The sequence below is a fragment of the Eretmochelys imbricata genome, chromosome 7, assembly GCF_965152235.1.
Source record: "Eretmochelys imbricata isolate rEreImb1 chromosome 7, rEreImb1.hap1, whole genome shotgun sequence".
NCBI classification, from domain to species: domain Eukaryota; kingdom Metazoa; phylum Chordata; order Testudines; family Cheloniidae; genus Eretmochelys; species Eretmochelys imbricata.
The window spans coordinates 51,522,181-51,537,104 of NC_135578.1; the positions used below are offsets into that span (position 1 = coordinate 51,522,181).

The window sequence follows — 14,924 nt, forward strand, 5'->3', positions numbered from 1 at the left end:
CCAATTTCAGCTCAGCCAGCGTAGCAGGGATTTAATCCTGGAGAGACTCAGACTGCCTGGGGATTCCCAATCACACCTCATACCCCAGGTTTGGCCAAGGGAGCCTCTGCCCTGGGGAGTTTTCCCAGCCAGCCCTCACCCCGACACGCCCACTATGCGGCAGGGCAGCAGCCCTGCACCCTGTGTGGCCATCTCCCAGTGGTTCCAAGCTGCCAGGCACAGAGAAGTGGGTGCATTTAGCATTCAGCAGAGTACTGGGTACACAGCTGGCTGGGCTGTGCAGTGGCCAAGCTGGGCAGCATGTGCAGAGCCAGCCCCACAGCTGCCCAGGCTGAACCCTCCCAAGTCACCAGTCCTGAGCTGACATGACTGGTTCCCCCACCTCCACCCCACAAGGCTGCTGGTGTCTGGACTGGGCAGGGGCTGGATGGATGGGACTCACCAGCGTGGAGGCAGCTGCCTGCTTTGACTCTTCACTCAGGTGGCTCAGCATCCGCTCCACCTTGGCCAGCTCCTCCAGGCTGATGTAGTCGGTGTCTGCGGAGGGAAGGGCTGAAGTGAAAGGGAAGAGAGCACCAGAACTGGCCCCAAAGGGGAGGGTGGTACTTGTGGGGCACACAGCACAGCTCTGTGCCTGACTTCGTGCCAGGACACCCCACTGGCCCAGGAATGGTAAACTGCAGCCAAGTTGGCTGGACAGCACAGTGGCTCTGTGCAAGCTGCAGTGTCCCCCCCAGGCAGAAACAGGACGAGCCGGAGGGGGTGTCCAGGATCCTGGCAGCATAGGAGACAAGCAGAGTGCTGGTCACGCCTCTCCCTCCCTGCAGGGCAAGGCCAGAGAGACGGGCACCTGTTCTCTTCCAGCAGCTGTGTCCATGCGTTAGAGCCTGCCTGAAAGCCACTGGTGGGCAAGCAGCATTGACTGGGGTTTGGAGAGGGCACCGAGGGTCAGAGGGCCCGAAGGTGGCATCCAAGCAAGTAGGTTGGGCTGGGGGAGCTAGGACCAAGGTGGCAAACAGGTCTAGGCCAGCAGGGATGTGAGGGGGCAGCTGCTGGTTCTGGGAGAGGCTGCAGGGTCAGGGCCCAGGGCAATGAAGGGGTGGTGTGGGGGGAGGGGGCACTTAAGCTGTGTGATGAGAGGCTGGGCAACCCTGACAAGACAAGAGAGGCTGGAGGTACACAGTGTTTGGGGACCCTGCCATTTCCAAAGGAGGCAGGAAAATTCCTCAAAGATTATTTATTTTCTGCTACCTAGCAGCATCTCCTCTCGCTGCAGCTCATGGAGCTTGATCAGCACGCTGTGGCCATGCCTTCTCTGCTCCCACTTGCTGCCAGAGGAATATTCCCAAGCGGTAAAACTGGAATAGCGTTTACAAATATTCCAAAAATAATGACATTATGTACATTGGACCAAGGAAGACAATCCTATGGTAACAATTCCACTTAGTATCTAACCCTGGCTCCTGAGCCATCCAGGGTGGGGAGAACTGTGGGAGACGCTGCTAGCAGAAAGGAAATTATCGCTACAAAATCTTTGATTCTCCCACAGTTCTGGCTGTCTGGGAAGTAGCAACCAGATATAGGGAGGGTTATGAAACAAAAGTTTGATAGAAAAGTACCCCCTGCCCCTTTTGTGAACTTGCTCAAAATCTGTACTATATCTGAGCCACTGCCTGCAGCATCATTCTGCCATAGGAGTCTCTTCAGAAGACAGAAGGCCCACCCTGTGGAGCTTAATGAAGATGTTAGCTGTAGACCAGGGGTCTCAAACATGCGGCCTGCAGGGTTATTTCCTGTGGCCCGCCAAGCATCCTGCGCCCCCCCGGAGTTATTTCCTGTGGCCCGCCAGATTCCCCTCCCCCTGCTTCCCCTCCCCCCAGCGCGCTGAGTCCCTGCTCCTCTGCCTACCTGCAGGTGCTTCCCGCTGCCAAACAGCTGTTTGGCAGCACCTAGCGCTTTCTAGGAGGGAGGGAGGAGGAGCGGGGAGCCACGTGCTCAGGGGAGGAGGCGGAGAAGAGGTGGGGCAGGGATTTGGGGAAAGGGTTGGAATGGGGCAGGGAAAGGGTGGGAACAGGTGGGGCAGGGGCAGGGCCTCATGGAAGGGGTGAAGTGGGGGCGGAGCCGGGGGCAGCATTGGGGAAGGGAGGGTCAGTGATGCGGCCCTCGGGCCAAGGTACAATTTCTCATGTGGCCCTCATTGTGATTTGAGTTTGAGATCCCTGCTGTAGACCAAGTGGCCACTTTGTAAATTTCCAAAGCACTTGCTTATTTCTCCCATGAGGCTGCTAAGGATCTCATGGAGTGCACCTTGATCCCTTCTGGGACTGGAGCCTCTGAGGATTCAGGGTTCCACAATACATAGTGTGATCCACCTAACAATGGAGGACTTGGAAGCTCTGAGTCCCTGGCATTTCGAGTAGAAGGACACAAATTAGGAGTCCGATCTTCTTGTGGATTCTGCACAATTGAGAGATTTTCAAAGCTCTTCTGACATTCCAGGACTGCCACATCTTTGCCATTGGATGGTGTAGTTTTAGACAGAACAAAGGAAGCACAGCTTCTTGGGAAGTGTGAAAGGAGGAATTTACCTTAGCAAGAAAGGATGCTGGTGTCCTGAGCCCCACTTTGACCTCATGGAACACCCAGTAAGGCTCATGTGTGGATAAGGCTGCCAGCTCCAACACTTGCCTGGTAGACATGACAGCTACTAAGAACCAGTCTTAATGGATAAATGAAAGGCCGACACTGGAGTCAGAAGCTCAAAGGGATGGCTGGCAGGGCCCTCAAAACTAGCAGTAGGTCCCATGCTGGGAAGACTGGCCTGACTGCTGGTCTGGCTAATTGGACTGCTAGAAGGAATCTGGCTACCTGTGGATGCTCTGCAAGGGGGCCAAGGATCCTACAAATAGCACACTACTAAGAGCAGACGCCTGACATGAAAAGATATTCAGCTGAAGGTCTCTGTCTATGTCTTCTTGGAGAAAGTCCAGAATAGCTGGAATTCCAGGATTTCTGTGATTTGCATTGTGTTCTTGGTACCAGTTGTAGAACCTGGACCACAGAGAACAGGATATTTTTAGTATTGATACTCTCCTAGATGAAAGCAATGACTTAATGAATCTGGAAGACGGATCAAGACCTTCTAGTGCTTCCTTGTCAATAGCCAGGCTGTTAGTTGAAGCTGTTTTGGATCTGGCTGAAGAACAGGACCTTTTGAAAGGATGTCCAGTCTCCACGGAACCTGGAGTCGGAGTCTCAGTTTCAGCTCTATCAGGTCTGAGAACCAAGGTCTCCTTGGCCAATGAGGAGTTATAAGCATTACCATTGCCTGCTCTCATTTTATTTTCTGAACCACCTTCCTCAGTAGCAGAAAAGGTGAAAACGTGTCAAGTAGGCCCTATGGCCAACTGTGCAATCAGGCATCTGTGCCCACGGCTCTGGGGTCTGCCTCACTTGTGAAGTATTTTGGCTTCTTTGCATTTGATGATTCACAAATGGTTGGTTAAAGGGAGGCAGAATATATGAATGGTGAGTCCTGATTCAGAATCATTTGGAGTTGTTGACTCTGCGCCTGGTAAGACCATCTGCCCTTTTGTGGTTCAGATCCACTTTGATATGGATCATCCTGAGGAAAAGGCAGAACCGTTCCATCCACCTCACTATTTCAATTGCTCACACAAGTAGTGCTGGATGCCTTGTTCCCCATTGGTTGTTTAAATATGCAGACATAGTCATAGTATCTGATTGAACCAGGACATGGTTCCCCCTTAGAGTGAGCTGGAACCTTTGCAGAGCTAGCTGAACAGCTCTCAGCTCTAGGAGGTATATGCTGTTAGCCTTTGTCTCCTAGCTCCAGAGGCCCTGGGTTGTTTGGGTCTCGAAGTGAGCTCCCCAGCCCTCCAGGCTGGCCTTGGTAGCAAGAACTAAAAGATCTGGAAGGCAGATGGGCATGCCTTTGCAGGCATTATCATGGGCTGACCACCATTATAAGGAGTTAAATACCTGTGTTGGAACCCGTATTTTATCTTTCATGTGTTCCGGGAAATGTTCCCACACCTTTAGTATGAAGACTTGAAGAGGTCTGATGCGTGATTGTGCCCATGGAGTGATCCCTATGCACACTACCAGGAGTCCTAGCACAGCACAGTGCTATGGTAGGCTTGCTACACCTCTGGAGCAAGATGATAAATTTCTGGATTTTCTGAAACCTTTCTAATGATAGGTTTCAGAGTAGCAGCCGTGTTAGTCTGTATCCACAAAAAGAAAAGGAATACTTGTGGCACCTGAGAGACTCACAAATTTATCTGAGCATAAGCTTTCGCGAGCTACAGCTCACTTCATCGGATGCATGCAGTGGAAAATAAAGTGGGGAGATTTTATATACACAGAGAACATGAAACAATGGATGTTACCATACACACTGTAATGAGAGTGATCAGGTAAGATGAGCTATTTCCCCATGTTTATTTCCCCCCTCTACTGTTCCTCACATGTTCTTGTCAACTGCTGGAAATGGCCCACCTTGATTATCATTACAAAAGGTTTTTTTTCCCTCTCCTGCTGGTAATAGCTCACCTTACCTGATCACTCTTGTTACAGTGTGTATGGTAACATCCATTGTTTCATGTTTTCTGTGTATATAAAATCTCCCCACTGTATTTTCCACTGCATGCATCCAATGAAGTGAGCTGTAGCTCACGAAAGCTTATGCTCAAATAAGTCTGTTAGTCTCTAAGGTGCTACAAGTACTCCTTTTCTGTCTAATGATGTTTGCTATCAAGGTGTCTATTTCTGCTCCCAGGTGGTTAGTCTGTTGGATGGAATCAGAGAACTTTTCTTGGCACTGATGAAGAAGCAGTGCACCTGGAGGAGATTCAACATCCAAGATGTGGTCCTCTGAACTGATGACTGCGATGGAGTTCTGATTGGGATGTTGTTGAGAACAGGGTACAGGTGAGTTCTCTGCAACCTGAGTCTGGCTATTACCAACTTCTTTGTAAAACCATGGGGACCAAAGACAGGCCAGCCAAGAGCATTCAATACTCAATGTTTCCTGCTGTAGGTGAACCTCAGAAGTCTGCGTGGCACGATCAGATGGGGATATGGAGATATGCGTCTGCAAGAGGTACTAAAGTCAAGAAGTCCCTCTGGACAGGGAGGATACCGTACAGGCCAGGGTCTCCATCAGAAACATTGTTTTCTTCATCCACTTGTTCAGCCCTTTGAGGTTCAGAATAGCTCTGATACCTGCCATGAGCTTCTGCACAATGAAGATGTTGGAGTACAACCCGGCAAACCTTTTTCTGAGGGAACACTCTCTATCACGCTGATATCCAAAAGTTGAGATATTTCATTCTGGATCAAATTGTGTTTTACAGGGTTGTTGAAACTAGGTGATTGGATGAAGAATGGATGGGGTGGAGCCCACTGTTCGAGGGACTATCGCTAGCTCACTATCGCCCTGGTCAACTTCTCTGTGGTTAAAGAAAACCATTCCTCTAGAAAATGGGAAATTCTGCCCCCTCGCTTCTCTCCTGGGCAGAGGCCTACATAATCTGTGTCATAAATTGGATTTTAGGAGAGCTGAGGTCCCTCTGGACTTTCCTTCTGGACTTTGATCCCACTGTTTTCCCTTGGGAAACCGGCTGTCCCTTCATAGGTACCTCTGTGAGGACAAGTAGCAAAAGGAGCATCTCTGTCTGAAGACCAGACTACATTCTATAGAGAGCATTTAGTGGGAAAGGGAAAGACCTTTTGGATTTTGTTGCATTGTCTGCCACCACTTATTCTGGCTTTTCTCCAAAGAGGGAGCCTCAAAACTTGGCCGACCACAGGACCTGCTTAGAGCGAGTACCCACCTTCCAGGATCAGAGCCATAGGTGGTGCCTGGTAGCTTAGCTGGAAGCCATGGCTCGTGCTGACAATCTCATTGCATCCATTGCAGTGTCAGCTACCATCACTGTTGCTAGAAAGACATTCATTAAAATGTAGCCGAAGTCAGGGTGATCTCTCTCCTTAAGGGCTTTGTGATCTCCCAGCCAGGAGAGATACTCTTGCAAAGCAAGCAGCTGCTCCCAGGGACGCTCGGAAGGTGGCAGAGGAGGCTTCAAAGTCTTGTTTGAGAATGGCCTCCATCTTCCTATATGTGGGTTCCGTAGGGTAGAACTCCTCTTCTGAGGGGCTAATGGTATCCCTGGGGAGGGACGCTACAGCAGGGTCAGCCTTTGAAGTCCTTTGGGTCTGGAATGTTATGGAGCCTGAGGTCGCTCTTGTTAACGTGCTGGCCCTTGCCTGGCTTACCCCACTCACCCCCTGGAAGGAAGAATGAAGGGGTATCACCACCACTGGAGAGGGTTTTGAGGGAAGAAATTGACTCCGAGGCTCACTCTCAGGAGCTTGCTGAGGTTGGGTTTGAATCATGCAGATAACCTTGCTGTACATGGCTTGACATTTCTCTAGGAGAAAAAGCCTTTGCTGAGTTTTCCCCGCAGCCTGTTTGTAGTCAGCGCCAGATAGCTCGCCTTCCGCAGGGGGAGGAGTCGGAGGACTCGGACCTCCTGGATTTTATGTGCCTTTTCTTTCCCCTTTCAGATTTTTTATCTTTTTTGCGAACTTTGGGAGCATAGAAACTCTGCTGCGGCTTTGGGGAGGCCGCCTACGGCTTGTCTTCCGTAAGGCCTGGAGCCCTCTTGAGAGGTCTGGCTCTGAACCTGGGACGGGGAGGGGGAACTAGTCAGGGCCCACCTGGACAGCTCGGGAGGGAGGGAGCTGATTAGAAGCCCTGCTTCTTTTCCCATGGTGCTCAGGACCCACTTTACAACTTGCAAGGAGGCAGAGGACACTCGTGGCCCTGCAATCCTCCCCTCTTCTGCAAGAGGCCCCTGGGACTTATCCCCTTAGTTAAGCAGTCAGGGTTCTCCTTTCTTCTGGAGACTCTCCCTGTTCTGCACTGTGGTTCCTGGTCCATTTTCCCCTGTTGGACTCACAGCTGCCTTGGTAGGTAGGGACCCCACTTGCCTGCTCGACTCGTAGCCCCAGGACCTAACAGAATTAGGGATGGAAGTCTAGGTGCATGCTAGGCACAACTCATCATCTGCCAAGCCTGAGAAGGCTGCCTCACAAATCGAGCACTGCTTGGATTTGACTCAGTGCTTTCTTGGCTGCACGTGTAAGGGGCAGAGGAGCCAGTAGGGAAACACTGCAGCCAAGGCTCAGGGAGGGTTAAAACTTAGGAGGAGGAGGAATGCCCAGGAGGGAGAACCCTACTGCCCACAGAACAAGACAGAAAGTTAAAATAGAAGGAGTAAGGGCAGGAGCAAAAGGAACAGCCACAAAGGCAGAGAATGCGGCAGCAAGTGGGAACATGGGGGGGGGGGGGGGGGCGGGGGGTGACAAGAGCGTGTGGCGCCAAAATGCTGATTCACCGCTGTGCGCTGCAGAGAGATGAGAGTGGACGAGATGTCCAGAGCTGGGGGAGATGCTGGGCTGCAGAACAATGCTGCACAGCCCCCAGTCACTGTGCTAGAATTGCAGTGCCACGGGGAGGGGAGCAGAGCCTGAGCACTCAGTGTTCAGCTACACAGAGGGGCTTGGGCAGGGCATGCCCGCAGGTACTGGGATCCAGGTGGTGAGTGACTGAGCCAAGCACAGCATGCTCTGAGAAGCTAATTAGCAGCTCCTACCTGTGCATAAGGAGAGGTGCTCAGAGCCATGCATGAGCACATACCACCTGGCCACTGCATTTCCAGCACATCTTCCCTTTGCAGTACTAGGAGACAATACATGGTACTGCTAGGCAGAGCTCAGAGAACACCCCCTCACTAAGCGGGCACACACCAGCTGCAGCCTACAGGGCCTTACTAGATGCCAGAGTTGCACTAACGTGCAAGTGGCCGGCTACCCAAGGCCACATGCTGGCCAGTGACCGACTGGCTGAGTGCCCACCCTGCTGTGGCACTAGGAGACAACTGTGGATTCACAACTGTAACGAGAGCAGTGCTCAGCCAGCTGTGGCAGACAGCAGCAACACCGGCATCCTGAAGACCAACAGATCCAACCCCAGGCCGGCCAGCTGGTCTCCGCTCTTGCAGCAGGGCCAGACCCTTTCTCCTGGGGCAGGGTCTCTTGTCTCAGCAGAGGTGGGACGCTCCAGCCTACTGCCCGCTCCCAAGGTGTGTGCCTGCCCAGAGGGACCAGCAGTCCGGGCAGGGCAGGTGCTCAGAACAGCTCTGTGCTGGCAGAGTGGGGACTCCAGCCACTTCAAGGCACACCCCGCCTCTCCTCTTTGCACCACAGTGTTGTGGTACAGCCTTACTGCCGGGAGCAAAGGGGGCAGCCCAGCCCTGCCCTTCCCCAATGGGCACTGCAGCACCTGGGCTCTGAGCCATCCTCAGCTAGGTCACATGGAACTCCAGCCAGAGGGCGCTGTGACTGCCCAGTGCCTCTTATGACTAAGGGGGATTTTCTGTCATATTTTTATGAAGCCTATGTGTGCCTCAGTTTCCCTCTTATTTTGCAAGTCTGCTCAGTGTGGGTGTGGGATAGGGGAGGGGACTGTTCGCTCTCGGGGCAGGCTGAAGGAATAGTATGAATGGCACTTAGCTGTCTGAGCTGGAATGTGTCACTTGGAAAAAAACTGGCCCAAGGCTGACCCTGTATCAAGGGCACATATGAGAAGACAAACGGCAAAGCCAGTCCCCAGGACATGGACACCTATTGACCAGCAGCCCAGAGGGAGCTGGATTCCCCGCCCTCAGGCCCCAGCCCGAGCACAAAGGCTGGGAAGCGTGAGGTGCGGGGATCGGAGCTGGCTGCTGGAAGGAGTCAGGGTCTTGCATGGGAACTGATCAAGGAGTCGGACAGAGACACAGCCTGAACCATGGGGTTCACGACAGCATGGTGGGCCCTGGCTACCCAGACGGAACTTGGGCTGGACATTACCAATCAGTTCCCTGGGCTCCCCTCAGACTCCCCGATTCTGTAGCCAGGTGACTAGTAAATGGTCCCCTGGCTAGGAACAGATTCCTGGTGTCGTTGCAGATACTCTAGAGCACTGCACCCTGGAGGGGACAGTACAAGCCTCCGGCAGGGGTCTGGTTGGGCTGGACTCGCTGCAGGGAGCTACCCAGAGAACCAGCGATCATTGGTGCTGATGGCCCAGGGATGGAGGTCATGGGCCTGTCCCACTGGAATTATGTGGGGCCTTGGGGCCTCGGGGCCTCGCACACCAGAGGGAGCACTCCCAGGAGACTGGTGACAAGCTGGGGGGCACAGACCAGGCCCTGTGACTGCATGACACCTCCACCCTGCCAGGGACCCATGGGCGCTGTTGAGATGTGTTTTTAGTGCCCTGGGAGCTGCCCCTTCTCTGCCATCCCTTCATTTTGCTTCATTCCCTTGGCACTGAGAGAAGGCTGGAGGGGCTGTGGGCATGGCCGGGGGGTGGGCCTGGATCCTGGGGTAGGACAGGGCAGCTGGCAAAGACTTTCTCTCTCCTCTCTTGCCGGAAGGTGCCTGGGAAAAGCAGACTTTGAGGGGAAGCTCTGTGCCAGGGCCTGGGTGCACCCACATCGCTCCCTGGCACCGAGCTCTGCCTTGGCTCACTGTCCTGCCCTGAGGTGTGTGCAGGGTGCAACCGGCTCCAGCCCCCTGCAGTACCCAAGGTGAGTCACTCAGCCCGTGGAGGAGCAGTGTCCTTCGTGGCCCATCCCCTGCTGGCTACAGGCTGCCGCGGGAATCTCTCCCTGCCAAGTTGAGTCTCTTACACAAATGGGGTGAAGACCAAGCTGTAAAAACCAACCCCGTGTTGTTCCCCAGGGTGGGGGAAAGGGGAGACCCACCCCCCCACCCCAGAGCATGACCCCAGGGGCCAGCCTGCCTCTGAGGAGGACAGAGCTCCAGTTCCCAAAGCTGGCCCAGCCAGATGCCCCAAGGGGACACCCCCATGGCCCTCGCCTGGTGCAGTGCAGATACTTACAGGTGTGCAGGGAGAAATGTCTCTTGTCTGCAGAGGGAGGCATGGCTGCCAGAGCTGATGGCTCTGCATGGCCCAGCAGGTACTGGATGGAGCGGAGCTGGAAGCAGGGGTCCGCCAGGAGCACAGCTGTCGCCCGCTTGGCCCTGCAAACACACACACAAGGTCAGGCCTCTATTCCCCATGGAGAGCAAGGGCAGGGCACTGGGAATTGAATTGCAGCAGCCAGCTGCTTCCTAGACTCCAGGGAAGAGCTGTGATAACCTGGAGTCCTGCACTGCAGGTCATCAGCCAGGGCTGACCCTCCCACCAGTACCATACTGGGCACTGGGACCAGACTTCTGCGGGGTGAGGACTCCGTGACAGCACAGGTTTGCCCTGGCATTGAGGCCAGTGCTTCCAAAACCCCAAAGCAATCGACAGCCTAGCTTGTCCTGCCAGGCGCTTGCCCCCCTTGGTCAGGGCGCTGCCAGCAGCGGAGCTCTCAGTTCCAGGAGCCAACAGCTGGGGCAGCTCCTCATGCAACCCATAGGCCAGGGAGCCAGGCAGGAGGGGGCAGCCTGTGTAGGACTGGCCACATCACCCCAGCACACTAGATAAAAACACTCCCTGCTCAGACAGAAATGGCTGTGGGCTCTTTGGAAGGATCCAATTAAGCGCTGGCTGGAGGAAAGAGAGTAACTGCAGACAAGGAATCAGATCCCTTGGTACCCACTGGGGGCAGCCCTGCCCCTGTGCACAGGTGGCAGAGCCCCAGGTCTGTTGCTGGCTCTAGACCCTGCTGCACACTGACTTTAGCAGAGGCCAGGGCAGTGCAAGGTGCTAAACTACCAGGGCCCAGTGAACAGCCTGGGGAGCAGCAGGTGTTCAGCAGCTAGAAGGGGCAGTTACTTACCTATAACTGGAGGTTCTTCAAGATGGGTGGTTCCTGTCTGTATTCCACTGAGGGCAACGTGCATGCGCTGGGCACCCGTAGCCGGAGCTTTCCAAAGTAATAGCATCCGTCGGACTGCACATACCCCTTGCGTTGTCCCGTGGGTTTGCCTGAAGGGTGGGGCAAACGGACCACATCTCCAGTTCCTTCTCCACTGCAGATCCACAGATCCACAGCAGAGGGGAAGGAGGGTGGGTCTGGAGTACAAGTAGGGACCACACATCTTGAAGAACCTTCAGTTACAGGTAAGTAACCTCCCCTTCTTCAGGCGTTGGTCCCTATTGTATTCCACGGAGAGGGACTAACAAGCAGTACGTAGGTAGGAGGAGGGTGTGAGGTAGAAGACGAAACTGTGGAACGGAGGGCCGCCATGCTGAACAAGGCGTCCGTCACAGAATCATGCACTAGATCATAGTGAGAAGAAAACGTGGGAACTGAACTTCATGTGGCTGCCTTACATGTATCTGTGAGGGGAATGTCATGGAGTGTGGCAGCAGCTCTCGTGGAATGGGCCCCTATCCCACCCGCTGTGGACCGTCCCGAAAATTGATAGAGCGTAATGCACCACTTCAAGAGTCTCTGGGGGGGAGACAGCCTGCTCTTTAATTCTCTATGCTATGGCAACAAATAGTCTAAGAGACTTCTGGAATGGCTTTGTCCTTTGCAGGTAAATGGCCAGGGCCCTACGAACATCAAGAGAATGGAGTCGTCGTTCTACACTGGAGGCATGCAGTTTGGGGAAGAAAACGGGCAGGTGTATGGGTTGGTTTAGGTGGAAACGGGAAACCACTTTTGGTAGGAACTTCAGATGCAAGCGCAGGGAGACCTTGTCCTTATGGAATGTGGCCACCATAGCCCTCAGGTCACCACCCTCCTTGCTAAGCAATGGAGACAAGGAAAGCGACCTTCATGGAGAGGTGAGACAGAAAGCAGGAGGCCAGAGGTTTGAAAGGAGTGTTCATTAACAGGTTGAGGTCCCACTAGGGAGCAATAGGCTGACTGGGCAGGTATTTACATAAAAGGCCCTTCCAGATGGGGCAGTCAAGGGATAGGTAAATTTCAAATGCCCCTCCACTAATGGCTAATTAATGGCACTAGGCGCTAATAACTAGGCGCTAATGGCTGCTGCACGCACCCTGCTGGAATTGAGAGCAAGCCCCAATGTCTTTAAATAGAGGAAATAGTCTACGAGCATCGGGATGCCCACAGCTTCGGGGGCAAGGCCTTGTTCTTGTACCCTGGAAGTGAAATGTGCCCGTTTAGCCTGATAGCAGTAACTCATAGAGTCCTTCTGGCTTCTGGGAAGGAAGTTTTATACTGGCAACGAGCATTCTCATATTAACGGAGGTGTCCATCCAAAAACCAAGCTGTCAGGTGGAAGTCCGCGGATTGGCGTGCCTGAGTCTGCCATTGTATTGTGTTAGCAGTTCCATAAACGCCTGGACCAGGAGTGGAGGACGTTTCGACATGCGGAGAAGGGGAAACCAAAATTGACAGGGCCAGAACGGAGCAATCAGAATGACACGTCATGCTCTCCTGCTGGAGTTTGTGGAGGATACAAAGTAAGAGTGGGAAGGGGGAAATGGCATAGTTCAGCTGGTCTGACCAATCAACGACTGGAGTGTCGCCCAGTGAGTAGACACCAAGTCGCCTTCTTGAGGAATATTGGGTTCACTTGCTGTTGGTGTGGGATGCAAAGAGGTCCCTGATTGGCGTCCCCCAAAGATGTCTGCAATTACCATGTCGTGCAACTCCCATTCATGGCTGGTTGCAAAAGTTTCTGCTGAGAACATCAGCAGTCACATTCTGGGTGCCAGGCAGGTAGGCTGCCGAAAAAAGGATATGGTGTGCAATACACCATTTCCATAGGTGTACCATTTATGTACACAGCATTGGGGATCTCGTGCCCCCTTGTTTATGTAGTATACTGTGGTGGTGTTATCATCATGTCCTCGTCATGTTGGACAACAGTTAGCTGTTGAGAACACATGGCATACTTCGCACACCACCCAAAGTTCCAGTATGTTTACGTGCATCCTGGTCTCCCGCATGGTCCAAGTGTCTTGTGTCATGTGATCTCCCATCTGAGCACCCCAGTTTGTGAGGATGGAAGGAAGGGCATCCTAGGGCAGACTTGTAGTGGGTCTGTCCACCATCGAAGTGAAAAGGTGACCTCCAGTGGAAAGCTGAGTATGATGTCCACGATTTGGTGCATAGGGGAGTACACTCTGCAGCCATACTTGTAGACAGCGAAGGCACAGACGAGCAAAGGGCATGATGTATGTGCATACTGCAATGTGCCCTAGGTGGGAAAGGCAGGTCCTGGCTGAGACTGAAGGTTGTTAGTCACTAGGGAAATCTGGTCCAGTAGGCTCTGGAACCTGTCCCTTAGCAGATAAGCACATGGAGGCCACATTCATGCATGCTCCTATGAATTCCAGGGACCATGTAGACTGCAAAGTTGCTTTTTCAACATTGACACTCACTCCTAGAGAGGAGAGGAGTAGAAGAAGCTGGGACATCAATTTTCGAGCTTCCTCTTTGGACTGCACTGCCAGCAGTCAGTCGACCAGGTAGGCGACGACAAGAACTCCTTGATGTCAGTCTTGATGAGGTAGATAAGCTGCTACCACAGAGAAAATCTTTGTGAAGACTTGTGGGGCAGCAGTAAGTCCAAACAGGAGTGTCACGGAGTCACCGGGGAGATGCTCTGGAACTACTCCATATGAAGCCAGTCAGGACTCTGGGGGAGCATGCCTCCTCTCCCTGAGCATACTGTCTCCAGTGCAAGAAGCTTACAAAGCTTCCACCTTCCTGGGTCTGACCTTGGAGCATTCAGCATCCCTTTCCACACCGTGCGCTTCCCGCAGCGAGTCTGCCTAGGCGGGGCTCCCTGGGAAGCCAGAGGGCCCTGCAAGCCAACTCCGCAGTCAGATGTGACTCTCAGACAGCCGGAAAAACAAAAGGTTTATTAGTCAACAGGAACATAGTGTATGACAGAACTTGTTAGCACAGAAATCAGTGACTTTCAGCCAAGTCCATCTTGGGGGAGGGGAGCCCAGACTCAGGGCTCTGGCCCTCCCCCTGTGCCCCAAGCCAGTCGAGACTGACTCACTTCCAGCTGCCTGGCCCATGCCCTGCCTGTTGCTCCTCCTCTGGCCTTAGGTTGCTTCCTGGGCCAAAAGTTACTTGGTCCCATCCCTCTCCTGGGTCTCTGATTACAAAGAGGCAGCCATGGCATCCATGCAGGCAGCTGGAGCAGCCCCCGCAAAAAGTCACACACCCTTATTCCCACCACCTAGACATTGGTGCAATACACAAGGAAACTGAGGCACACACAGCATTCATACAAAACAGTAAGACTCACATAGGCTCACATACAACATAGCAAGGGAAAATCCTCACTATGTCACAAGGAGTACCCTGTATTGGAAGTGTCGAGGCCCCACCTTGAACCTCAGGAACTGTCTGTGAGTCGCATATATGTCGATATGGAAGTAGCCATCCTGCTTATCAAAAGCCTTTTTCTACTAGGGGACCGATGGCTGCAAGTGTGACCATGTGGAATTTTGGCTTGTGAATGGAACGGTTGAGGTGTTGGAGATCCAAGATTGGTCTCCATCCCCTGTTCTTTCTGGGTACCAGGAAATAGTTGGGAGCAGAACCCTGTGCCATGGAGGAGTATAGGGACTGGCTCCACTGCTCCTCTCCACAGGAGGGAGTCCATCTCTAGGGTAAGAATGCTATCATGAGAGTGATTCCTGAGAAGGGACTGAGGCGGGGGATGTGGAGGAGGCATCATCATGAACTTGATGGTATAGCCACGTCAAATGACATCCAGGAATCCTTGGTCCATTGTTATCGCTCTACTTGCAGGCGGAATTGGAGATGACCCCCAAAAAGGGTGGTTGGCAAGAGCATTGGTGTACAGAGTTGTTGATGGCTCTCTAGCTGCACTCAGAAATATCTCTTTCGCGATGACCGAGTGTGTTGTGCAGAGGTCTGCGTTGTCAGAAC

At 53.2% G+C, this 14,924-nt stretch overlaps 1 protein-coding gene across 7 annotated transcripts in view; it reads right to left on the reverse strand.

The window, feature by feature from the left end:
- RNF123 (ring finger protein 123) overlaps window positions 1–14,924 on the reverse strand; it is a 152,163-nt gene that overhangs the window by 1,669 nt on the left and 135,570 nt on the right. For 6 of the 7 annotated variants that reach the window (XM_077821983.1, XM_077821985.1, XM_077821982.1 and 3 more), the window contains 2 exons: window positions 9,977–10,119; window positions 443–537 (listed from right to left, as the gene is read on the reverse strand). In XM_077821983.1, the coding sequence (XP_077678109.1) occupies window positions 443–537; window positions 9,977–10,119 (238 nt within the window). Of the gene's footprint in view, window positions 1–442; window positions 538–9,976; window positions 10,120–14,924 lie in introns of those variants that run through there. The other variant, XM_077821988.1, reaches the window with a different exon arrangement.